At 41.4% G+C, this 27,955-nt stretch overlaps 1 protein-coding gene across 4 annotated transcripts in view; it reads right to left on the bottom strand.

Annotated features, from left to right (window-relative positions):
* Nucleotides 1-415: 415 nt before the first annotated feature.
* LOC105022927 (sodium channel protein type 4 subunit alpha) overlaps nt 416-27,955 on the bottom strand; it is a 74,014-nt gene continuing 46,474 nt past the window's right edge. For 3 of the 4 annotated variants that reach the window (XM_034291479.1, XM_034291480.1, XM_034291482.1), the window contains exons 18-29: nt 22,106-22,540; nt 15,273-15,390; nt 14,932-15,086; nt 14,306-14,479; nt 6,545-6,667; nt 5,442-5,714; nt 5,235-5,288; nt 4,994-5,131; nt 4,670-4,774; nt 4,387-4,539; nt 3,072-3,189; nt 416-2,849 (exon numbers count right to left, since the gene is read on the bottom strand). In XM_034291479.1, coding sequence (XP_034147370.1) covers nt 1,537-2,849; nt 3,072-3,189; nt 4,387-4,539; nt 4,670-4,774; nt 4,994-5,131; nt 5,235-5,288; nt 5,442-5,714; nt 6,545-6,667; nt 14,306-14,479; nt 14,932-15,086; nt 15,273-15,390; nt 22,106-22,540 — 3,159 coding nt within the window. In that variant the 3' untranslated portion in view covers nt 416-1,536. The remainder of the gene's footprint in view (nt 2,850-3,071; nt 3,190-4,386; nt 4,540-4,669; nt 4,775-4,993; nt 5,132-5,234; nt 5,289-5,441; nt 5,715-6,544; nt 6,668-14,305; nt 14,480-14,931; nt 15,087-15,272; nt 15,391-22,105; nt 22,541-27,955) is intronic. The other variant, XM_034291481.1, reaches the window with a different exon arrangement.

The following is a 27,955-nucleotide window of genomic DNA, read 5'->3' as shown; positions in this document are numbered from 1 at the left end:
GTGCTAAATTGTGCATGATAAGAATGACAAAAAGAGTCTGAACCTAACCTAGAAAGATTTTAAATAACCTAAGTGGTTCCAGAGATTCAGTGGGAGCCATGGGAAAATCAACAACTCATTTTAAATTGCCTGCCTATATTTCCTACATAATTTCATAATTGTTCCTGGAACACTAGTTTGTACAGATGTAGTACCTCAACTTGAACCATTTAGCTACACCACAAAAATAATCCTGCATTCACAGGAATTATAATGTCTGGATATTTTTGTGGGAATTTATAGATTTTCCTTAAGTATGAATTGACCAGTCATTCACTGTAGATCTATCTAACTGAAAAGTAATTAAAAAAACTAGCAAACAACATCTACCATTTGTTAACCAGCAGTGTCTGTACATTCACTTTCTTTTTTGGAAAAACATTTTTATTATCTTTTGATATAGTGAACCATAAAATGATCTACTTAATTACGGAAAACAGGTTTTCAAGGAAATATTGTATAATCTTTCATACAAAAAGATTGAATACATTTGTATACACATAATTTGATTGCTCTGGCTATGATCCATGTACTGTATTTTTGGATTGTCATGGAAATAACTTTAACATATAAATACATTATAAAGGACTGATACACATTTGCTTGATGTGCATGATCCCTTAAGTCTTTACACATAACCTTATAAAATATGTTTGTACTGGGGACTTACACATCCACAAGTCAAATTAACCGCCTAAAAGGGATTCCAAACATACAGTAAGTGTGTAGGAGACAGAAAACCAATATTAGGCACATTATGCTGTAGTTAGTACTGAACAGTCCTTTGTCTTGTACTAATTGTACATTTTGAATTATTAAACAACATCAGTTTGACAGGGAATGTTGACAGTCATAATTCCTATTAACCCCACTTTGCAATAACTCAATTTAGTGCATTTAAATAGTATAGGTTAATTGGTTAAAAAACGCACATTAATATAGTGCTGATGTATTTATAAAATATGAAAATATACTGCATTTACTATATTTTTCATAAATATAATTTTAACAAATTAACTTGTTTTTATATTAAAGATGATTATTTATCATCCTTCGTGAAGCATCAGTATCAAAACGAGAACCATGACTAAACTCTCCATATTTGCTCCATAACACTGTGTAAACAAAATGTAACAATCTAACTCCAAACGTCATTCAAATCTGATTGATTGTCATATACAGTTCTTGCTGAATTGCAGACATCAGAGAATAAATTAAATCAAGCATTTAATTGGACTTTCTTATACTTTGGATACAGCTTAATATATATTTAAAGTGGTGCCTGTATGGGATTCTAAACATTATGCATATGATTGTTCAATTGACAATGAGGGTCTGTTATAAATAATGTAAAAAATCCATACTTGCATTTTACCATGAAACACCTGGATATTTCCTGCTATAAAATGTTATATCGTGTACTGAGAGAGTTGTTTGAGCTATGATACTGTAATGCTGTAAACAATAACAAAAAACATATTTCCTAAAAATATTACCTCAAAGAAATGTCTCTTCATATGTTTGTGAGGGGCTTGGATCCCCATATGTTTGTGCTGTTGAGGGGCCAGACTCCCCAAGGTCTAACATTAAGTCCTTTGGCCTTTCTAATCGTTCTTTCGGAACAAGGTGACTAGCCACTTCCACCATGGTCACACAGTCATAAGATGGAGGTGAGGAGAACAGAGTACTTTCTGTGACTTCCATGACCTCCAGCAGCTCCTCTGGTCCGTAGTGTTCCTTGATCATGGAGGCGATGAGGCCCTCCCTCTCCGGGGCCATCTCTATGTCCACTATGTGTTCCTGAAGGTTCAGGTCGATCTGAGGGTTCATCTGTCTGTAAAGGAAGGAGGCCTGCTTCATCTGCCGTTTAACCAGGTGGCGTCTGTAACAGCGCTGGATGATGGTGGCTGAAACGTCTTCTTGCTTGCGACGTAGGGTCGTAGTGATTGGCTCGTGTGAGATCTTGGAAGGGTTGGCCATCATGAACTTTTCCTCCATTTGCTGTTTGAGGGCATCCATCTCGCCCGTCTCCCCCAGCACTCGCTTGGTGAAGGCGAACAAGATGTCCAGACAGTGGATCTTGTCTCCGCTCACCATTGGCAAGTCCATGGATATCAACTTGATCTTGTTCGGCTTGGCAATGCGCAGCGGCTCAGACAGGTTGTCCGCGAAACTCGACAGCTTAGAGAACTCAATGAACTGCGTGGCCTCCACATCAAACTTCTCCCACACCTCATAGAACATCTCAAAGTCGTCCTCGCTCAGCGGCTCGGTGCTCTCCTCAGTGGCCACGCTGAAGTTCTCCAGGATGATGGCGATGTACATGTTCACCACAATGAGGAAGGAGATGATGATGTAACTGACGCAGAAGGCTATCGCCACCGACGGGTTCCCACAGTTGCCCCTGACATTGGTGCCGGTGTTGGCCACATGCGCTTCACACTCCTCCGGGGAGTTCGACATGATGGGCTCCAGGATGTTATCCCACCCGGCTGACGTGCTGATCTGGAACAGACAGATCATACTGTTCCCAAAGGTCTCAAAGTTGAACATGTCGTCTATCCCTTCCTTTTTCTTCACGTAGGCGAAGTTGGCCATTCCAAAGATGGCGTAGATGAACATGACGAGGAAGAGCAGGAGGCCAATGTTGAACAACGCAGGCATGGACATCATTAAGGCAAACAGTAAAGTCCTTATCCCTTTGGCTCCACGTATAAGTCGGAGTACGCGTCCTATCCTTGCCAGTCTGATGACACGAAACAGAGTCGGAGACACAAAGTACTTCTCGATGATGTCAGCGAGAACGATACCTGCGAGTATTTTCCGAAAAAAGAAAGGTCAACAGCAAATTTAATACTAAAAATGTTAAAACCTTTACATTAAATGTAACTTTTAGAAGACCATCAGAATCAGGCTCTAATTAATATAATTGATGGAAAGATTAAGTTAGTGGTAGACAATGTGCAGTATACAGTGTATGACTTGACAGAAATATGGGTTTTGAGGGTTGGGGGTTGTATTGTTCCACCCACCTACGATGGAGAGAATGATGACAACAAAGTCAAATATGTTCCATCCGACGGTGAAGAAGTAGCAGCGCAGGGCAACGATCTTGATGAGGCATTCAGTGGTGAAGATGACGATGAAAATCTGTATGGGTTAGGGGACAGGACACTGTTATGTCATCTTCAGGACATTATTTATTTGAAGAAAACAGGATTGGACTCATGAATGTTTACTAAAAACATTGGTTCAAACGATTTTCTGAAATGGCTATCTATTAGCTTTTCTCATAGGCCAAACTGGCAACAAAATACTGAAATGAAGATTCAGCCAGTTCATCTTGCGCGTGTTTCATTGAGAACATCCCTGTTGCAGTATTGTCAGCCTCAATGATAAATCACACCAATTAGCCTTGGTATGTTTGGAATGTTAGCAACTGGCAAGCTTACTAAATCAGCAGTTCACAATGTTATTTTCTACCCACAAACTTGTCGTAAATTCGTGAAGCAGCAGCCCTCCTTGTAGAAGTAGCTGAGATAACCTATGAAAATTACAACATCAAAAAATACAAAATATTTTTTTATTATTGACCAGCTGGTCATCATAAAAAAATGCATACATCTTTATTGCGAGGTACCAATTTGCTGGGCAAAGTTTGTTACTCTTTAAGGCTACTGTATCGTGTTATATCTTTGTGAAAGTTTATCTGTAACTAAAAACCATATATTAATGATGAATGTGAATCCAATAATATTTTTCAACAAGATGGTTTCAGTCCCATACACATAATAATTAATATTAAAATGTTATGTAAAAAAATGTATAAACATATTCAAAGTATAATGACCACTGCAATTCCCTGTGGCTCCAACTTTTAATACATCTGGAACAATCTTACATCGAGTTTGTGAGTTTCAAACCAGTTTGGGGCAGGATCATTTTAAAAAACAAAAAACTGCTGGTCCTCGAGTTAAACGCAACCTATAACTCCAGACAGAAGAGCTTCGATGATCACTGCAAGAGTAAGCTTCTTCCAGGTTTGCTAATGAGAAAAGCTAGCAGCTAGTAGTTTCAGAAGCATAGTTTAAACCAATGATTTTAAACCAAAGTTGCATAGTTTAAACCAAAGTTGTACAGAATATTGTGAGTATTGCAGTTATACTGTAGTAGAACATGATGTGAGATGTTGTACAGAGAATGATGGGTCCTGTAGCAGAACATTAAGCTAGAGACCATATTGTTGAACATTATTTGTACTGTAGTGGATCATATACAGAGCACTGTTGTTACTGTAGTATATGAAATAAAGGGCATTAAATGTACTGTAGCAAATGAGATACAGACCAGGTTGATCTTGTTAAGGATGGATTCCATGCGGGCGGACTGATCGTTTGTCTCCACCATCATGGTCACCATGTTGACAATGATCAGCATCATGATTGTGATGTCAAAGGCTTGCTGTGAAACCAGGTCAAATAAGAAGCCTTGCAGGATATTCTGTAAAGAAAATGAATGGAAATAATGCATGAATCCAACTAGTGATCAACTTATTGTCTTAATTGGATTTTTTTTTAAATATTAGATTCACGATCATGTTTGTCACGGTTCATCAGGGTTTGTTTTGTACCATAGGTCTTGGAATTGGCTTTTGTGGCTTTTTAGAGCCTAACTTCTTCATTGCGTTGTAGTACTTCCTCTGCTCATCTGTCATGAAAATGTCTTGTCCACCTAAGTATAACAACAATGCATTCAGCGTTATTCTTCACTGTAAATGTCACACACAGACACCTGAAATACAACAGTGACAAATGACCAGGAGGAAAAAACAAGAACGTTAAAAAACATGAAAGAACATGAACAAACATGAAAGAACGTGAAACAACATGAAAGAACATGAACGAACATGAAAGCACATGGAAAAAACATGAAAGAGCGTGCTACATGTACTTATCTTTCTTTTTTGCTGGTTAAAATTGTCAATGATGACTCCAATGAAGAGATTGAGGGTGAAGAAGGAGCCAAAGATGATGAAAATGACAAAGTATAAGTACATGTAGAGGTTGATCTCTCTAATTGGTTGCTCTTCCACCTGTAATCAAACAAACGTATTTTAGTTGATCCCATTTTCATAAACGACCATTTAAAATATTCAGTCAACACAACTCTCTAAATTTGTAGAGATAGATACTTACGCCACGGGAATCAACAGCTGCGTGCATAACTTCCATCCACCCCTTGAATGTGGCCTTACGGACAGAAAATACACAAATTTGACAGTTATATAAAATGAATAGAAATTATAACAACATAACATAATTTATTCATAATGACATGCTTTCCACAGTTCATATAAGAAAAACAGTAAAACAGTAAGAAATAGTACGATCTGAAAAACTCACAACTTGGAGTAACGAGAGATAACCCAGTCCCACGTTGTCAAAGTTGACCTTGACTTTAGTCCAGTAAAACTGTGTGTCGTTCATTGCCAGGCATTCAGACTTGTTGTTAACAATAGATGCATTGTGGATGAACCCTGTCCGGTTCACGCATTTACCAAACTTCCCTGCGAATAGGTTGACACCCATGATGCTAAAGATGAGCCAGAAGATCAGACAAACCAGCAAAACGTTCATGATGGATGGGATAGCTCCAATCAGCGCATTTACCACCACCTGAGTAACACAAAACACAGGCCAGATATCATTTCAGACAGTGTAGAAGCATAATGCGCTGCTTGATTTGATTTAGAAGACAATCATTTGTAGAGTCACAGTTAACATGGAACAGGTATGTGAAGGTGGACTAACTGTTAACATGGAACAGGTATATTGAGGTGGAGTAACTGCTAACATGGAACAGGTATGTGGAGGTGGAGTCACTGTTAACATGAAACAGGTATGTGGAGGTGGAGTCACTGTTAACATGGAACAGGTATGTGGAGGTGGACTAACTGTTAACATGGAACAGGTATATGGAGGTGGAGTAACTGCTAACATGGAACAGGTATGTGGAGGTGGAGTCACTGTTAACATGAAACAGGTATGTGGATGTGGAGTAACTGTTAACATGGAACAGGTATGTGGAGGTGGAGTCACTGTTAACATGGAACAGGTATGTGGAGGTGGACTAACTGTTAACATGGAACAGGTATGTGGAGGTGGACTAACTGTTAACATGGAACAGGTATGTGGAGGTGGACTAACTGCTAACATGGAACAGGTATGTGGAGGTGGACTAACTGTTAACATGGAACAGGTATGTGGAGGTGGACTAACTGTTAACATGGAACAGGTATGTGGAGGTGGACTAACTGTTAACATGGAACAGGTATGTGGAGGTGGACTAACTGTTAACATGGAACAGGTATGTGGAGGTGGACTAACTGTTAACATGGAACAGGTATACAGTGCAAAGGGAAAACATTGTGAAAACATAAGGCACCTATGACTGAAAACACAAGACACCTATAACAGAAAGAGTGCACGGTGTAAGAACATCTCACCCTCATGCCCTCGAATCTGGACAGGGCCCTCAGGGGCCTCAGGGCTCGGAGGGTCCTTAGTGATTTGATGGCAGCAAAATCTGAGTAGCCAAGAGAGTTAGCTACCAGGCTCACCAACGAGACCTTGAAAGGGCACAGAGAGACATACAGTCAGCTAAGACCTCGGGATCACTCTTAATAACATTTGGGGATGTGGATTTTGCCATTCATGTACTTAAGTACAAAATCGAGATCATCTTTCTGTTAGACCACACCTAGCCCAAATCCCCGCCATTATCCTCAGGCTGATCTGGAGAATGCACATACGCACACACACACATATACACACACATATATAGACATACGTCTGTTTTTCTACCTAACCCAGAAGTCCATGTTCCCAAGTCCTAAACCCCATCTTAACTTTAATAGCCTAAACTTTATGCCTGAACCTAACCTAGCCCTAACAACTATGCCTAAACCTAAAAGGAACCCAGTAATTTCATTATGCCTAATGGTAGGTTATATCCTAAACCTAACACAGAAATCACATTGTTTGTAGAAGGGACCTACCAAAAAACCTTGTAGGGACCAATTTTTGGCAGGTTATACTATGTTTGTGAGGACTTCCACAAGTACACATGCACCTGGATCACATACAAACACAGACACATATCCACGGGCACATACATACACACATTTTCTAATTGAAATCCTTGTGGGGAGACGGCAATGTATTTTCCTTCAAAACCCTATTTGGCATAACCTAAACTTAACCCCAGAAAAATAAGAGACCTAACCCTAATTCTAACCACTAACTCTAACTGTAAGTCTAATCCCTTAAAAGGTGTTACTGTACCCTGGGGTAACTATTCAAAAAGGCTCAGTGGCTCAATAGTATCCTCTACTGATTGCCTAACATCTTGTTAAACGTGTAAGCAAAACATTTTGCAGATATCAATCTGTCTTCAGAGACAAAAAATACATTTGCAATTAAACCTCCTACTGGGATCACTCTAGACCACTTTCACTCATTATTTTGTCTGTAAAGACAGCTTTTTATCCTGAAAAGTAGAAGAGTGGATGATGTCTGCTCCTTTTTTGTCTACACGTTGACAAGATGTTTGGCAATAACTTTAGGGGACTAAAGTAGTCCCCACAGGGTACAGAAAAACACTATGTTTCTTAGCCCACTGCAGTAACAGCTTAAACACAACCCCTGAGATGAATAGAGCATTTCCCTCATGAGGAGAGGTGAAATGTACAAACAAGATTACATTTTGCTCATTTTCCAATCCTTCTGAGTATTTGTGGTTCTCACCAGCATAGTAAAGTATAGTAAAGCGTGGACACGCGCACATGCATACAACACAAATGGATCTAAAATGTATTATACATAATATTTTCAGGTAAATACAGTTACAACTGAGTAAATAAAATGTATCAAAACTTCCTAAATCAAGAATAATTGCTGAAAACAAAATCATGAAAGAGTGACAAACAGCGAGCCAAGAATATCAGCGCCAACATTTTAGACTGTAGCAGTGCTTTACATTGGGACATTCCACAGTTAGGAACACAATAAATTAACTTGTAGTCATTTTGAATTTTGATTTTGTGGCATCTTTTTAAATAAACGTTTGAGACTTCCACTCTATTCTACATCCAAAACGGACAAAACAGTATGGTATTCCGCTGTCGAATGGCCCGAGGGTGATAGCTATGATTCAAAATGGCATGATTGATGATCTGTGGATAATAGATTTACTGACAGAATGACTGGGATGGAATAGGGATAAAACACTGACAAGGACGAACATACTGTATGTACAGTCAATGCACATGCGTACATACTCAGCTATATATGCATAATAAATATGCATATATGTGAAATAGAGTGAGGTTTTATAAAGAAGCATAACAAAATATTCTATTCTTCTTTTTGTTAAATCAATGGTTTAGCCAAATCTGATTGTCCAATTTGCACTTCATTCTAGTTAAGTGCTATTATGGTCCCAAACATTGTTTTTTAAATAAAAGTATATTTTAAGGGATTTTGTTGAACATATCTAAAAAAGATACAGGGAAAATCAAATACACTAATAAAACTACTTGGCTCCAAGTACACAGAAAAAAAACGATACAATAGGCTGAAGAGTTGAACAATAAACAACAAAATAAGGAATAGTGTTGAAACAGTCATTATCCTGTAATTCCTTCACCCATCACAATCTTAACCAAGCCCATTATTGAATGATTAATTGATTGGATCTTGTGAAGTTATCATTCCTGAAGCCATCACAGTCTTATCCTAACCCAGCCACATGTTGATAAACAATAGAGACGATAGACAGACAGACAGACAAACAAACAGACAGACAGATGAACCTCCTCAGTTTTAGCTTTTACTACTACTGACTACTGTCTGCATACAGAGCCAAACATCAGACAGCTTTGGTTTCTGCTGACATTCTACATACACTACAAATGATTTAAACCTTTTGAATTCAGTCTGTTGATAAACAATGACAACCTATGAAACAATGTGTAAAGTAGTTCAGTAACATTGGGTCTTCTATAGACAAACCTCAGAATACATGGCAGTGCATTTGTATGATATAAAAGCCAAGGTCCGGTGTGAATTCTAAGTGGGTTGTGGCTTGGACTTTTTCGGGATCTTTTGTCTGCCAGAACATCATTTTTGTCAAAATGATATATTTGGCCTTGAAGATTCAAACTTGAAAGGGTCCCCTTGGATCCCCTTGAGATTACATAAATATTATTTTCAGCAGTTTTCTTAAGGGCTGAGTTTTATTTAAATGTCATATAAGACTTAATCTGACAGCCAAATCTATTTTTGCCATAGTTTACAGTATACTTGCCAGCCCAGCCATGAAGCCAAACTGAATAGGGGCCAACAGTTTTTGCATCTTACATTTTAATCCAGCAAATTATTATCATTTTCTATCTTTCTATTGGCCCTAAAAAGACCACTCAACCCAGAGCCAGCAGTATAAAAAATTTACTTGGCAAATGCTCAAAATCCGGCTACCCATTTTACCAAAGAATATATATTTTTATGGCAGATTTATGGGTGCAATTTAGAAAACAGGTAGTAACTTAGCTTGCTGAAAAGATAACAAAAGAAAAAACAAAAGTCAGAAATCTGACTCAGTTTCAGTGGAATTTGAGTCCGTGGAACAAGAGTCAGACAAAAATCACAGACGGTGATGGAAGTTTCCCTTAATAAACATGTCCTGGAGGCAGACCTTCCCTGAAGGCAGAAATTAATGTGAATAAATGTATATGATTGGTTGACTCAATGGCGAGGATGGAGCTTACATTTCAACTCAAAAATTACATTTAAAAATGTTTTTAATGGTTTGGGTAAGGGTCAGAGTTAAGGTTAGGGTGGGTTAGATTTAGGGTTTAGGGTAGGGACAAGCAGTAACCTTGTTCAAATGTCTACCTAGACCATTCAGCCTATTTCAAAGTCTCGCCCCCTCCATTGAGCCGACCAATCATATTAATTTCCGCCTTCAGGGCAGATCTACCTCCAAGTCATGTTTGAATAAGTGAAACTCCAATGTGCACCTGAGACACATCTCTCAACATGTAATTTTATCTTTCGTCTTTCAACATGCCATCCACGTGGGCAGCAAGACCTTCCCACCTCAGTTTGTAAATATTGATTAGAAACCTGCATCGGTCTTCCGAGGTGGAAATGTAACAAGAACCTCTGCTCTAAGGCGGACGGAAATAGGTAAAATATGGGCGTAAATGAACTCTGGTGTGGGACAATATTAAAGTAAATTGAATCTATGTCTGTAAGATCACATACTGTATCAGTATTCTACATAACAGAACCTAATATAATAGCATAGTATTACGTTAATGCGAGACAAAAATACTTCATTCAATAATGAATGATTATTATTGAAAAAGAAAATAAATGATTACTGGCTGAATTGTAACCCAGGAGACGTTAAATCATTTTCATGGGGCCATGCATTTAGACATTCTTTAGTTATTGAGTGTTGTTATGAATGATGTACAGCGAACACAGATGGTTTAAATAAACAGTAGAATAGCCTACCTGTATAATCTCCCTATCGGCGGATGTTGTTGGACTGATGGCCACGTGAGAGAATTTTTAGTGTTTGTCTTATAGTAAAAATATAGTATGCTATTATACACTCACCTAAAGGATTATTAGGAACACCATGCTAATACTGTGTTTGACCCCCTTTCGCCTTCAGAACTGCCTTAATTCTACGTGGCATTGATTCAACAAGTGCTGAAAGCATTCTTTAGAAATGTTGGCCCATATTGATAGAATAGCATCTTGCAGTTGATGGAGATTTGTGGGATGCACATCCAGGTCACGATGCTCCCGTTCCACCACATCCCAAAGATGCTATATTGGGTTGAGATCTGGTGACTGTGGGGGCCATTTCAGTACAGTGAACTCATTGTCATGTTCAAGAAACCAATTTGAAATGATTCGAGCTTTGTGACATGGTGCATTATCCTGCTGGAAGTAGCCATCAGAGGATGGGTACATGGTGGTCATAAAGGGATGGACATGGTCAGAAACAATGCTCAGGTAGGCTGTGGCATTTAAACGATGCCCAATTGGCACTAAGGGGCCTAAAGTGTGCCAAGAAAACATCCCCCACACCATTACACCACCACCACCAGCCTGCACAGTGGTAACAAGGCATGATGGATCCATGTTCTCATTCTGTTTACGCCAAATTCTAGCTCTACCATCTGAATGTCTCAACAGAAATCGAGACTCATCAGACCAGGCAACATTCTTCCAGTCTTCAACTGTCCAATTTTGTTGAGCTCGTGCAAATTGCAGCCTCTTTTCCCTATTTGTAGTGGAGATGAGTGGTACCCGGTGGGGTCTTCTGCTGTTGTAGCCCATCCGCCTCAAGGTTGTGCATGTGGTGGCTTCACAAATGCTTTGCTGCATACCTCGGTTATAACGAGTGGTTATTTCAGTCAAAGTTGCTCTTCTATCAGCTTGAATCAGTCGGCCCATTCTCCTCTGACCTCTAGCATCAACAAGGCATTTTCGCCCACAGGACTGCCGCATATTGGATGTTTTTCCCTTTTCACACCATTCTTTGTAAACCCTAGAAATGGTTGTGCGTGAAAATCCCAGTAACTGAGCAGATTGTGAAATACTCAGACCGGCCCGTCTGGCACCAACAACCATGCCACGCTCAGAATTGCTTAAATCACCTTTCTTTCCCATTCTGACATTCAGTTTGGAGTTCAGGAGATTGTCTTGACCAGGACCACACCCCTAAATGCATTGAAGCAACTGCCATGCGATTGGTTGATTAGATAATTGCATTCATGAGAAATTGAACATGTGTTCCTAATAATCCTTTAGGTGAGTGTATTTGTTGCAGTTATGTAGAAAACTGTGATCCTTTATATGATCTTGTAGATTCAGATTTGATCAAACTTTATTAAAGGGTTTTCCTCACTACAGCATAATGAATTATACACATGTACAGAATGTGATATACACAAGCGCAAAAGCCTTAGGAAGCTTCAGATCTTTCAGTCCAGCGGAATAAAGATCCTGAATAAAGTAAATGAAGAAACATACATATTTGCAGTGAATCCATTTTCTGCTGATAAGGGCAAATGTTGTTTACTTTTGAGTGTGGACAAGACGGTGGCTTTTGATATCTCAACGAGAAGCACTTACAAGTGAGGAAACACAGAAGCTTTTTTGATGCAGAAGATGCAGCTTTTCCAACCTGGATCCCATACTCACCTGTCCACTCACTACTAACACTTACCCTAACAGCTGCTATAGACACGTCAGTGCCGATCTGTGAACCAGCGGGCAAAATCAGAGGAAGCAAAGTAAGGGCATGGACATATAATTCTAGCCTTTACGGCACTATCGGATAGAGTAAGGGAGATATATTACTAATCTTTATTGCACATTGTTTATTTATTTCATTCTTTTTCGCACTTTGACGGCAGTTTTTCTCTATCCCGAAATTTGTGATGTCCAATTACTGATTATGGCAAGCATGTTTGGAAAAACCTTTGAGACCATGGACCATGAAGATGTCCTCGGATGCCCATCTTGCCAAGCCGTTCTATGTCTTTTCATATTGCTTGCCCAACCAGGAAGTATTTACCGGAACTTATGAGCCCTGAAAAACTTGTATTCTCTGGCCAACAATTTTGATTGAGCTTGCAGGCGTCTGGCCAGCAACAAGTTGTCACTAGTGCGCAACAGGGCATGAAACCTCTGTCCAAAATCCACCTGACCAAACCCAGACGGTTCTGGTAGGCACCGAGCACAATTCTGCAACCAGGATTTTAACTCCTTGCTGTAATGACACAGCAATTATGCAAGGCAGGGAATTTACTGCTACAACCTATGGCACGAATTTATTAGATATATATAAATAGTTAAAATGAAATTTAAAAAAATCACATTACCATTTGACCAAAATCCATAGTATATTTCTTTAAGGTTGCACTGAGGTGCCAATAAAAATATTTATCTCGAAAAGCCAAGTAAACCGGTTTCAATACGAGTTCTCTTCACCAGGTATGTTAAGAACAGATTAATATTTACAGCAACAGCCTGTGAGCAATGACATATCTCCCAACCTCAAAGGAATGCCACCCTACAGCAATTGATTTAGAGAATTGAAAATATGAGAGAATCGGTCAGTGGTCTAAATACTTTGGCCAGGTGTATCTATATGATAAACAGGATATGTCCCACGTCTAGAATTGCACATGCATAGGAAGGTGCCATTTTGTATGAAGGAGTTTCCTGCATGTCAGAGTTGGCATGTTCAATGTAATCAGCGAACATAATATTACATACTACGAAACATAACTACTGCGCTTTTAACAGAGTTCAGATCATCCTGGATATAATCATTGTGTAAAGTTCTCCGAAACAAATGGTTAGAGTACAGTATTGTTTCATGGGGTAGAACCCTATGTCAACAACAAGGCCTATGCTTAGAATAGCGACCTTAACACTGATCATCCTTGTCAACAGGAAAATACTTCTTGACATAACAGATAAGGTGTTAGTTTGACACTGAACCCAGGTTTAAGTCAGAGTCAGGCATAAACCCAAAGTTAAGACGTTTACATGGCGGGCACATAGAGTTGGGTGTTTACCCTAGTAAAACACATCTTGGAGGCTGAATTGCCCTGAATGCAGAGATGTTTGTGATTGGTTGGCTCAATGGGCTTACAGTCCAACCCTGATGTCACTCAGTGTAACTTTTACACTAAAACATTTAGGGTAAGGGTTAAGGTTAGAGTTAGTTAAGGGTTAAGGTTAGGGTTAGTTAAGGGTTAAGTTTTGGGTTAGTTAAGTGTTAAGGTTAGGGTTTGGGTATGAGTACTAACACTGGCCAAATCTCCTCAGTGCATTAAGCCCATATAGAACGTACAGCCCACTCAAAGCAGTCAACCAAAGAAATACATGTCTACCTCCAGGGCATGTTTGAGTAAGTAAGACTATAATGTCCGAGGCATTTTGTGCAGAGAAGAGATACCTTTTTGACACTTGAGAGGGATTGTGGTGGTACCCAAAAACAAAATTAAGGTGCAAACTGGCAATGGTAGGACACCGTTGGTTTGGCTGACTGTACAAAAGACCTTTCAGGGTACAGTACAGTTCACAACAACCTTTAGATCACCCACAGTTAAGTTAGTATGCAATATCTACCTGTCCACCTCCTTCCATAAACATGCCTGGCCAACACTTACGTCAACGATGAGGAAATCCAGCCAACACCAGGCATTTGTGAAGTACTTCTTGAAGCCATAGGCGATCCATTTGAGGAACATCTCTAGGACGAAGATGTAGGAGAAGACCTTATCGGCGTATTCCAATATAACCTTCACCACTTTCCTCTTCTCTATGTAGATATCCTCAAATGCCTAAAGCAGAAGGACAAGACAGAAGCTACAGATGATTCTAAACCACATTGTATACAGAAACAACGCCTCTCTCCACAATGTTACTGTTGTTTTTAAGGACTACTAGCTAGATTCAAACAGTCCCAGTGTTAAATTAGCAACAATTGCATATAAAACGTGGCCTTATGGGCAGACTCTAAGAGGTCAGGTGAGAAATGAAGGTTGCAAGGTCAAATAAGAGATTAATTCTGAGAGGCCAGCTAAGGGATGAAGTCTGAAAGGTCAGGTAAGGGATACAATCTGAGAGTTCTGGTAAGGGATGAAGTCTGTGAGTTCAGGTAAGAGATGAAGTCTGAGAAGCCTGGTAAGAGATGAAGGTTGAGACGCCGGGTAAGAGATTAAGGCTGATCGGCCAGGTAAGAAACAAAGGCTGATCGGTCAGGTACGACTGAGGACAGTGAGGGTAGTCTCACCAGAGCACCGCTGCTCAGTAGGATCATGAAGATTATGAAGGTCTCAAACCAGCTGTGTTCAACAATCTGGTAACAGGTCTTCCTCAGCCTCCACCAGGTCTGACCCAAGCCCTTCGTTGTGTTGACCTCACAGCACTTACAGTGTCGCACGCAGACTGAGACAGAAACACAGTGCTTTAATAACGACATCACAATGGAACACACTGACTGGAATATAAAGGGACAAGCACAATTTATGCAGACTGAGACACAAAGACACACAGATTATATCGCACACGCGCACACAAACTGGAATTACACTCCTTTTCTCCTGTCCACACAGGTAGCTACTGTACACATACATTCAGGGAAGCATTCGTCTGGCTCCATTGCCTCTTCAGCAGTCACTGATAAGTCATCCTCTTCCTCCCCTGGCTTCCTCAGGTCGACCGTGCTGCCTTCTGATAGGCTCACCTTCTCCTGCAACACAAGAACAAAAAAGTTGCACCATATTCCTACAAGTTTACCCGACCTATAGACTCTGCCACCATAATCCACAGAGAGGAGTTATTTCTCTGCACACTAAGGAACCTGTGTGTAGCCTTTGTCGAGAGATAAACTCTCCTGGCTCCTTGCCCTTATACAGCCCCTACTGGGGACCAGGGTTCAATACCCGCCTCCACCCTTCACTTCTGTGCCTCCACCTGTTCGGTGAAATGACTGGTCACTCCCCATTTATGGATGCAGAAAGGTTAATCCAACAGCCTCTCAACAGCCTTAGCTGGCTGTTTATAAATCTATAATGACTCACAGAATATCATCAACATTAATGGCATCAACCAGTCACATACAGTGGGGAGAACAAGTATTTGATACACTGCTGATTTTGCAGGTTTTCCCACTTACAAAGTGTGTAGAAGTCTGTAATTTTTATCATAGGTACTCTTCAACTGTGAGTGACGGAATCTAAAGCAAAAATCCAGAAAATCACATTGTATTTTTTAAGATTTCTAAGTAATTAATTTGCATTTTATTGCATGAAATAAGTATTTAATACATCAGAAAAGCAGAACTTAATATTTGGTAAAGAAACCTTTGTTTGCAATTACAGAGATCATACGTTTCCTGTAGTTCTTCACCAGGTTTGCACACACTGCAGCAGGGATTTTGGCCCACTCCTCCATACAGACCTTCTCCAGATCCTTCAGGTTTCAGGTCTGTCACTGGGCAATACGGACATTCAGCTCCTTCCAAAGATTTTCTATTGGGTTCAGGTCTGGAGACTGGCTAGGCCACTCCAGGACCTTGAGATGCTTCATACTCCTTAGTTGCCCTGGCTGTGTGTTTCGGGTCGTTGTCATGCTGGATGACCCAGCCACGACACATCTTCAATGCTCTTACTGAGGGAATGAGGTTGTTGGCCAAGATCTCGCGATACATGTCCCCATCCATCCTCTCCTCAATACGTTGCAGTCGTCCTGTCCCCTTTGCAGAAAAGCATCCCCAAAGAATGATGTTTCCACCTCCATGCTTCACGGTTAGGATGGTTTTCTGGGGGATGTAATCATCCTTCTTCTTCCTCCAAACACGGCGAGTGGAGTTTAGACCAAAAAGCTCTATTTTTGTCTCATCAGACCACATGACCTTCTCCCATTCCTCCTCTGGATCATCCAGATGGTCATTGGCAAACTTCAGACGGGCCTGGACATACGCTGACTTGAGCAGGGGACCTTGCCTGCGCTGCAGGATTTTAATCAATGACGGCGTAGTGTGTTCCTAATGGTTTTCTTTGAGACTGTGGTCCCAGCTCTCTTCAGGTCCTTGACCAGGTCCTGCCGTGTAGTTCTGGGATGATCCCTCACCTTCCTCATGATCATTGATGCCCCACGAGGTAAGATCTTAAATGGAGCCCCAGACCGAGGTAGATTGACTGTCATCTTGAACTTCTTCCATTTTCTAATAATTGTGACAACAATTGTTGCCTTCTCACCAAGCAGCTTGCCTGTTGTCCTTTAGCCCATCCCAGCCTTGTGCAGGTCTACAATTTTATCCCTGATGTCCTTACACAGCTCTCTGGTCTTGGCCATTGTGGAGAGGTTGACATCTGTTTGATTGAGTGTGTGGACAGGTGTCTTTTATACAGGTAACGAGTTCAAACAGGTGCAATTAATACAGGTATGTGTGGAGAACAGGAGGGCTTCTTAAAGAAAAACTAACAGGTCTGTGAGAGCCGGAATTCTTACTGGTTGGTAGGTGATCAATTACTTATGTCATGCAATAAAATGCAAAATAATTATAAAAAAATAATACAATGTGATTTTCTGGATTTTTGTTTTAGATTCCGTCTCTCACAGTTGAAGTGTACCTATGATAACAATTACAGACCTCTACATGCTTTGTAAGTATGACAACCTGCAAAATCAGCAGTGTATCAAATACTTGTTCTTGAAGTTTTCTGCCATTAAAATATCCACGGTGACACAACATAATTCTCTCAACCAGACTTGGGTTTATATACTATTTTAAATTATGTCAGATATTTCATCTGAGCTGAATTGGGTTTGCCTTGATTAGTAGACCAATAGAATTGTCCCAACGTGACTCACACTGCCCATCCGGCACACAGAGAGGCTAGGATTTCAAACAGTATTTGAACCCAAGTCCGTAGTAATCTCAGATTGTCAAAGTATAAAACAATTTCAAACAGTATTTGAACTTAAATCCATAGTAATCTCAGATTTTCCAAGTATAAAAAACTATTTAAAAGAGTATTTGAACCCAAGTCTGTAGTAATCTCAGGTTCTCCAAATATTAAAACAATTTTAATGAAACAGTATTTGAATGCAACTCTGCGTTAACCTGAAATGCTTCAAGAATATGAAATAATGTAAATAGTATTTGAACCCTTGTCTTCTGTAATCTCGTTACAGTAGGGGGTCATAATTCAGTGTGTTGTCTGGCCTCTGTCTTCTATCACTTAGGTCTTAGTCCAGGTCTGATGAGATTTCACAGGGTAGTAATGGAAACATACAGTATTTAACATGCTTTACTGAGATTATTGGGACCGAGGTGATGTAGAAATCCAATAAAAAGCGTAAAGTGTAATCCAGTGTATATGTGTGTCCGTGTAGGACCTAGAGACAGGATTAATGTCAGTATCCTTTTTAGGGCAGATAGAATGAGTGTAGCATTTGGCTCAATTGAAAAGTATCAGAAATGATCACTTCAGCACCATTATTGTACTTGTATCCATACATACAGTGTGTTATTGTCATTCAGTAACAGAGTGTCATTGTCATTCAGTAACAGAGTGTCATTGTCATTCAGTAACAGTGTGTTATTGTCATTCAGTAACAGTGTGTCATTGTCTTTCATTAACAGTGTGTTATTGTTGTTCAGTAACAAAGTGTCATTATCATTCAGTAACAGTGAGACAATGTCATTCAGTTACAGTGTGTCATTTTATTTCAGCAAATCACTTTAATCAACAAATTTGTTAAGGATTACTAGCAAATGTGTTGTGTGACCTAGGATAGTCGAACTGTCTAAGCCACTACCTCTGGAACAGCAACACTCAGATTCCCGTCCACTAATCCTTCAACAAACAGTCACCTCTTTTATCTTGATAAAGCATACCATCTCATTAAAATTGGTTGCTAACTACTGGCTTGTTACTTAAATCCAAACTGAATGTAGTTTATTGTTGTTTTCACATTCATGTGTAAAGCACATTCCTTTTTACAGCAGAGTGCACTGCAGATACCAGCTAAGATAATGGATGGGATTTTTTTATTATCTAACATATATTATAATTTCCATTTTGGCTAGTGCCAAAGTCTTGTGTAGGAAGCATGGCCCAGTATCGCCAAGGAAACAGGGCATGATGAGAAGGCCCGGCAACTGCCCGGCAGCTTAGCTCCACCCCAGCCCACCCCGCTCTGGCTACGGCCCCAACACAGCATGCCGAGCAGACCCCCCTTCCCCTGCCGTGCCAACACACCCTGCTCCACCACTCTGCTCACTCTGCCCATTTAATCTAAAGGGCCTCGGCAGCTCTACAACAACAGCTGTACAACTACAGCTCTTCACCACTACAGCTCTTCACATAAAACTCTGGAAAGAGAGCTCCACAAAGACGGCTCTTCAACTACTGCTGTAAAACTACAGCACCTCACAACCACAGCTCTTCAACTGTGGTCGTGCAAGTACTGCTCTACAACTTATCATTTTCCTACAGTAGCCTGGTTCTCCCTCCCAACCCCTCAGTGCAACAAAGAGAGAGATTAAGAGAAACTGGACGAGAGAGAAATATAGAAGAGACAGAGACAAAGAGAGAAGAAGGGACAAGTATTCCAGTGAGAGTGATGTGACACTTAGCAATCTAATACAATTGATCAAAAAGCCCTAGAAGAAACAGTCTGACATCTTAAAGCATCCACATGTTGTCTTGACACATTGCCATCTGACTTTTTCAAAGCTATTTTTAACTCTATAACATTTGTTCTGCAGCAAATAGTTAATGGCTCCCTACAATCAGGTATTTTCCCAAAATCTCTAAAAACATCTGGCATTAAGTCTCTATTAACAAAGAGAACACTGGATGCATCTATATAGATCAACTATAGACCTGTATAACATTTCCCTTTCATAGGCAAGATCATTGAGAAGGTTGTCCTCAATCAACTCAGCAATGTTTTAAACTCAAGCTGTCTTTTAGACAAATTTCAGTCAGGCTTCCGACGTCACTACAGTACTGAAACAACTCTGCTATAAGTGTTAAATTATATAGAGCTGAATACTGATTTGGGTAAACTTCGGGTTCTGGTTTTATTAGATCTCAGTGCTGCATTTGACAGTGTAGATCATAGAACGCTTCTGGATAGGCTGGAAAATTGGGAACAGTCCTTAATTGGTTCAGGTCTTATTTAGATGGCCAGAGTTAATTTGTCCCCATTGGGAATCACAAATCTGATAGGGTGGCTATGACATGCGGAGTTCCCCAGGGATCAGTTCTCAGACCGCTTCTGTTCAATCTCTATATGCTACCTCTGGGCCAAATTCTACAGAACAACAACATTAACTACCATAGCTATGCAGATGATCCTCAAATATATATGGCCCCTGAATTAATACAGCTCAATAGACTCACTGTGTCACTGTATAGAGCACATAAATACCTGGATGAACCAAAATTGTCTAAAATTAAACCAAGATAAAACCGCTAATTGTGTTTGGCAACAAAAAAAGAGTACTTGTATTAGTAAAGAGCTGGATTCTTAGGCTCTATACACCAGGGACCAAGTGTTTAATCTTGGTTTTCTGAAAGACTCAGATCTCACGAATCAAAGCGATCACCAAAACAGCATTCTATCATCTTAAAAATATAGTCAGAATCAAGGGCTTGATGTCCCAAAACCACTCTAATGGGTTCTTAACTGGACTCCCTAAAAACACTGTAAAACAGCTACAGCTCATTCAGAATACTGCTGCTTGAATGTTAACCAGGACCAAGAGGACAGAGCACATCACTCCAGTTCTTAAATGTTTGCACTGGCTCCCAGTCAGTTACAGATTTGGTGCATTTAATTTATTAATCAGTGGTTAGACCCCAAATACATTTCTGATATGTTTAAAAATGATAAACCGAGCAGGGCTCTTAGATCCATGATCTCAGGTCAGCTAGTACAGCCATGGCGAAGATACATTTAACAGCTATGCTGCATACAACTGGAATAAACTACCAGAAGATCTTAGACGTGCCCCAAACGTATACTTTTTTAATCCAGGTTAAAACACTTCTCTTTTCACGTGCCTATGACTAAGAGTTTAAACGTCACCACACTATTAGCCTTATAGCTTGTATAGTTACATAGCTTGTATAGTTATCTACCAGTTTAGTATATGTTTTAACTCTGTCGTTTTTTTTAGATTTAAATCTTTTTTTATTCCAGGAAAAATCACACTGTATTGCCTATTTAATGTATGTTTTTATTCTAGTATTTGTTTTTATTCTGCTGTATTTTTATATGTTTTCTTTTCATTGTTTTCTTTGTAAAGCTCATTGGATTGCTTCTATGTATGAATTGCACTAAATGAATAAACTTGCTTGCTTAGAGCAGAGGGTGTCCCAACATGGCCACTGTACTTCAGAGGGAACCGGTCAAAAGGACACCAATGTCAATGACATTGTGTTGATTAAATTAGCAGAAAGAGCATACAATTCTATGAGAATAATAAAGCCACTTACAATATTTAAATGCGAGACATTTTTCCTTGTAACCTAGCGGTGTTCGTTCTGTGAAAATTCTAGCAGATGTTTTCAAGCTTAACAGCCTCTGCATGTCTGGCCAAGGCCAACCAGCCTACCTACAGACACCAGATACACACAGGCTGTTCCAAACAACCTTCTTCAAATGTTTGCATATTATTCATCCCACAACCACTTTGGGCCTGTCTGATATGTACAGTCCTATTCTAGTGAAAATTTCCCAGAAGAGCAACATATATAACCATACCAACAGTCATACAAACAGGAATCAAAATCACTCTGTCACCGTTAGTTCAGTCAGGAGTGCTTTGTCCCATTATCAAGTCTGGCCATTATTGATAACACTCACAAAACCATTCATTTCATCTTTCTCTACCTGACCCTCTGACCACAAGAGAAATATCTGTGAAAAACCCAAGTCTGAAAAGAAACATGTTCTACAGTCCTTGAGATATGTGTGTGTGTGTATTGCCTTACGTAGCGTTGAGTGATTATGTAACTAAATCTGTGTCCTGTCACCAGAGATCACCTTGTCTGCCTGGCTTACAGATTAACAGATTATGGACCCGGAAAGCCTCCATTCTGCTCCGGGTCCATTTATTCTGTAGTGCTGGTACTACCCGCCTCTATAATCTACCATATGGCCCCCTGCAGCTCATTGACTCCCGATCTCACCCACTTTTCAGTGACATGAATACCACAATCATGATATAGTAACAGTAATAACAATAGTAAGATCGTACTTAGGGGCTTTCTAGAATAATGAAAATGTGTTCCTTGCACATCCTAACTCCTCTGACACACTGGCAGCAAGTCGGGTCAAGGCCAGGGTCACTACTGTTCAGCCCGGCGCTCCTGTGTATGGGGACTTAGGATTGTGTTGCTTTGATGTCCAGTGTGGTCTGTGACCGGCGCGAAAAGTCTTACCGGCTTGTTATCTTCATCCTCTGAGGACTCCGTCTCCTCCTCCTCCTCTCCTTCCTCGGGGAACTCCACGTCCGACTCCCCGGGGGCGATGGGCACACTGATGGTCAGGTTGGGGTTGGTCATGTAGCTGTCCTCGTCCGGGACGATGTACTTCTCCCCGTAGCGGCCAATCACCCCCGCCACCCCGCCGTTGCTCTCCACGTGATTGGCTATAGGCGTCAGCTTCACGGAGATCTGAACGTCTTTGGTCATAAGACGCCTCTTTTTCAGGTTTCCGTTGAAGAGGTCGGCCATGTTCCTCATCAGCCAGGCGAGTCCCGCGTTGATGCGGGCGACGGCGACCTGGATGTTGTTCATCTCTCCATCCTCGTCCGGAGCTGAAAGGTTGTCTGAGCTGAAGGAGCTGAGCAGCAGGGCCAGGAACAGATTCAGCACCTGCAGTCAGTCACACGTAGAATGTACAGTTACTTCGACCAAATCCCCTGTACTGCATGCTATAACCAATGATCGTGTGTTAATGTGACGCATGTCAATTTGGGATGGCAGGTAGGATACATTACATACTGCTTCAGACAAACTTCGGGCTTGGTCAGATTTTCAAAGTGAAATAAATACTTCATGGCAGTTCTTATGAATGAAACTCTCTCTAAGTGCTTTCCCAATACTGAGGCACAAGACAAGGTGGCTGTTTGTCTACCCTCCAGTTAAGTATCACTGCAGATCAAATGGAAGATGGACACAGAAAGACAACAGTCTCTTCTTTGAAATCCTTCACATGACACCGGACCCCAGAACATATATAGTCTTGTCTAAAAAAAAAATTATTCAAGAACCCCAACTAAATATTCACCCAGGCAAACCCAAACCATACACTCATATATGCACAAATAGTCAATTCTGCAGCCACATGTAGCCAAAGATCCCAACAAAATCATCCCATCCAATCACCAGTAATCTATCAGCCTGCTTAGAGAGCATAGTAACATGGAATCTAAGCTCCAGCTATACCCCTGCATTGGTGGTGGATCATCTCTGAATCTGCTGCCATGGGTTGAGGGGAGCAAGTAAATTGATGATAGCTGATGAGAACACATTGACCTCCTTGCCTCTGAGCATTCTGGGTGATCTGCTGCATATGAAACCTAGGAAACTTTGCTCTAAAATATGATACAAAAGATATCTGAAAACAAACAATTTATGGTCTGGTGGTACTTTGACAGTAGGGACTGATGGTACAATGACAGTAATGCCTGGTAGTACTATGACAGTAGGGCCTGGTGGTACAATGACAGTAGGGCCTGGTAGTACTATGACAGTAGGGCCTGGTAGTACAATGACAGTAGGGCCTGGTAGTACTATGACAGTAGGGCCTGGTAGTACTATGACAGTAGGGCCTGGTGGTACAATGACAGTAGGGCCTGGTAGTACTATGACAGTAGGGCCTGATAGTAATATAACAGTAGGGCCGGGTAGTACTATGACAGTAGGGCCTGGTAGTACTATGACAGTAGGGTCTGGTAGTACCATGACAGTAGGGCCTGGTAGTACTATGATAATAGGGTCTGGTAGTACTATGATAATAGGTCCTGGTAGTACCATGACAGTAGGGCCTGGTGGTACTATGACAGTAAGGCCTGGTAGTGCTATGATAGTAGGTCCTGGTAGTACTATGACAGTAGGGCCTGGTAGTACTTAGACAGTAGGGTCTGGTAGTACTATGACAGTAGGGCCTGGTAGTGCTATGACAGTAGGGCCGGGTAGTACTATGACAGTAATGCCTGGTAGTACCATGACAGTAGGGCCTGGTAGTACTATGACAGTAGGGCCTGGTAGTACTATGACAGTAGGGCCGGGTAGTACTATGACAGTAGGGCCTGGTAGTACTATGACAGTAGGGTCTGGTAGTACTAAGACAGTAGGGTCTGGTAGTACTATGACAGTAGGGCCTGGTAGTACTAAGACAGTAGGGTCTGGTAGTACTATGACAGTAGGGCCTGGTAGTGCTATGACAGTAGGGCCGGGTAGTACTATGACAGTAATGCCTGGTAGTACCATGACAGTAGGGCCTGGTAGTACTATGACAGTAGGGCCGGGTAGTACTATGACAGTAGGGCCTGGTAGTACTATGACAGTAGGGCCTGGTGGTACTATGACAGTAAGGCCTGGTAGTGCTATGATAGTAGGTCCTGGTAGTACTATGACAGTAGGGCCTGGTAGTACTTAGACAGTAGGGTCTGGTAGTACTATGACAGTAGGGCCTGGTAGTGCTATGACAGTAGGGCCGGGTAGTACTATGACAGTAATGCCTGGTAGTACCATGACAGTAGGGCCTGGTAGTACTATGACAGTAGGGCCTGGTAGTACTATGACAGTAGGGCCGGGTAGTACTATGACAGTAGGGCCTGGTAGTACTATGACAGTAGGGTCTGGTAGTACTAAGACAGTAGGGTCTGGTAGTACTATGACAGTAGGGCCTGGTAGTACTAAGACAGTAGGGTCTGGTAGTACTATGACAGTAGGGCCTGGTAGTGCTATGACAGTAGGGCCGGGTAGTACTATGACAGTAATGCCTGGTAGTACCATGACAGTAGGGCCTGGTAGTACTATGACAGTAGGGCCGGGTAGTACTATGACAGTAGGGCCTGGTAGTACTATGACAGTAGGGCCTGGTAATACCATGACAGTAGGGCCTGGTAGTACCATGACAGTAGGGCCGGGTAGTACTATGACAGTAGGGCCTGGTAGTACTATGACAGTAGGGCCTGGTAGTACCATGACAGTAAGGCCTGGTAGTGCTATGACGGGCCTGGTAGTACTATGACAGTAGAGCCTGGTAATGCTATGACATTAGGGTCTGGTAGTGTGATGACAGTAGGGCCTGGTAGTACTATGACAGTAGGGCCTGGTAGTACTATGACAGTAGGGCCGGGTAGTACTATGACAGTAGGGTCTGGTAGTACTAAGACAGTAGGGTCTGGTAGTACTATGACAGTAGGGCCTGGTAGTACTAAGACAGTAGGGTCTGGTAGTACTATGACAGTAGGGCCTGGTAGTGCTATGACAGTAGGGCCGGGTAGTACTATGACAGTAGTGCCTGGTAGTACCATGACAGTAGGGCCTGGTAGTACTATGACAGTAGGGCCGGGTAGTACTATGACAGTAGGGCCTGGTAGTACTATGACAGTAGGGCCTGGTAATACCATGACAGTAGGGCCTGGTAGTACCATGACAGTAGGGCCTGGTAGTACTATGACAGTAGGGCCTGGTAGTACCATGACAGTAAGGCCTGGTAGTGCTATGACAGTAGGGCCTGGTAGTACTATGACAGTAGAGCCTGGTAATGCTATGACATTAGGGTCTGGTAGTGTGATGACAGTAGGGCCTGGTAGTACTATGACAGTAGGGCCTGGTAGTACTATGACAGTAGGGCCGGGTAGTACTATGACAGTAGGGTCTGGTAGTACTAAGACAGTAGGGTCTGGTAGTACTATGACAGTAGGGCCTGGTAGTACTAAGACAGTAGGGTCTGGTAGTACTATGACAGTAGGGCCTGGTAGTGCTATGACAGTAGGGCCGGGTAGTACTATGACAGTAATGCCTGGTAGTACCATGACAGTAGGGCCTGGTAGTACTATGACAGTAGGGCCGGGTAGTACTATGACAGTAGGGCCTGGTAGTACTATGACAGTAGGGCCTGGTAATACCATGACAGTAGGGCCTGGTAGTACCATGACAGTAGGGCCTGGTAGTACTATGACAGTAGGGCCTGGTAGTACTATGACAGTAGGGCCTGGTAGTACCATGACAGTAAGGCCTGGTAGTGCTATGACAGTAGGGCCTGGTAGTACTATGACAGTAGAGCCTGGTAATGCTATGACATTAGGGTCTGGTAGTGTGATGACAGTAGGGCCTGGCAATGCTATGACAACATTTTTAAGTAACCTTTAGTTAAATAAAAAAAAAGAAGTGTCAGTTGAATTATAATTAGTAGTTTATACGTAACAGAAAACCCAGGTTCTATGTAAATCAACCTCAATAATGACACAAAATACAGTTCAACAGGCCTACTTCTGAATTGTGGTAGTCGTACATAAAGACTTAATTTATTTCTGTAATGTTCATCCAGCATCACTACTGTATACGAGTGGATGAATGGATCACTGAAATGCTGTGGTCTGTTGCTTGCCTGGGCTGTAGTTCTAGGAAAAAGGTTGTGATCCCTTCTCATGAAATGGTACTTCACAGGACACAGATGGATAACAGACCAACATCTGGGTGTCCCAACCCATACTGTGTTGATTCGGCGCCAACTGACAGTAGTTGCGTGTAAACAAAGCTGTTACTTGAATTAAATGCCTTTTATGTAAACAGTTCCGGTTCTTTTCCCTCGAGTCATAGAGGCTTTGTTTCATAGTTTAAAACCAAACTGCCAATATTTGCTGATGCCAGTTTATATACAGCAGCTACCGTAGCTACCCCTGGCACCACGCCGTAACATTCTCAGGTTAAGTCTTCTGATATTGGATACTGAACAACTTGGATGCAGTTTTCAGCTCATTAACAACTAATTAATTAGCGCTGGATTAAGCCTTATTGAATGTCCATCAGTATAAATGCACCACAATCACAAAACATAGCTTCTCTTTCTCTCATAAAAGGCCTGCTTACTGCAAGAACTTTCCGCCATAGCTGAATTAAAATTTGTGACACTGACCCAGGTTTTTGCTGAATAAAATTCAACCTTTCCTCACACAAGAAGCAGCACAGTTCCCTTACATTTGATCTATTCGGCATTGGCTCATATCCAGAGCAACGTACCGTTGTCAGTGCATTTATCTTAAGATAGCTATAGGACAAGCCAACAACCAAGTAGTGTTGGGGTATCCAAAAGACCAGAGATGACAAAGTGCTTGGGTTTGAATGTAAGGTTGGAGCACAGCATGAAGATAAGGAGACTCAGTTTCCCCTGCTGCAATCTAGCAAAGTACCATGGTCTTGTAGTGGATGTGAGCTTTAACTGGAAGCCAGTGAAGTGCAAGCAGGAGCGGGTGACATTAGAAAACTTGGTTGGAAGGTTGAACACCAGGTGTCAGTATGAGTCTATGTACTGTGGAAAGGTCGAACAGCTGGTGGCCTGGTGCAACCTGGAGCTCAAGACAGACATGAGGTTCTGTGTAAGTGCTTGTGGACTTCAGGAAAAGCAGCACACCTTTCCTCTCAGCTGTGAGATCAGCTGGGTCATTCAAATTCCTTAGGGACCATCATCTCTCAGGATATCAGGTGGGAGTACATCCCGGCAATCACCAAGCAGGCCGATCAGCAGATTTATCACCAATGGAAAATCTCCTAATCTATCCTGATTGGCTCGTCAAATCAATTCCAGAGTCCATCCACACATCCCCCATCACCTCCTGGGATGTGTCTGCCTGCTGCAGAGGTAAACTGCAACGAATCGGACGCTATCTTTACTGACCCCTCACGCTGTTATTATGAAGGAAGCATGCAGTCATCAAGATCTTTACTGACCCCTTATGCTTTTTATCCGAAGGAAGCACGCAGTAATCAAGATCTTTACTGACCCCTCACACTGTTTATATGCTGTTCCAAAGATGATGTGAATTATGCCGCTATTATATATTGTCTATTGCAGCCAACGCCATTATGTGTAAATGTACTTATTTTGATTATTATTTAGAAAACAATACACCTTGGAAACGCTTGCAGACAACCTCTATTCTGACTCCTCCCCAGCGCAACCACATCCATCCAGTAAGTTGCACTGAACAACCAATCAGACCACCTAATAAAAATGCACACTAAAAAAACTCCAACAAATTGCAATAACCCAGT

This window comes from Esox lucius, chromosome 3 (assembly GCF_011004845.1).
Source record: "Esox lucius isolate fEsoLuc1 chromosome 3, fEsoLuc1.pri, whole genome shotgun sequence".
Lineage (NCBI taxonomy): Eukaryota > Metazoa > Chordata > Actinopteri > Esociformes > Esocidae > Esox > Esox lucius.
This window is presented reverse-complemented; position numbering and strand designations above follow the sequence as displayed.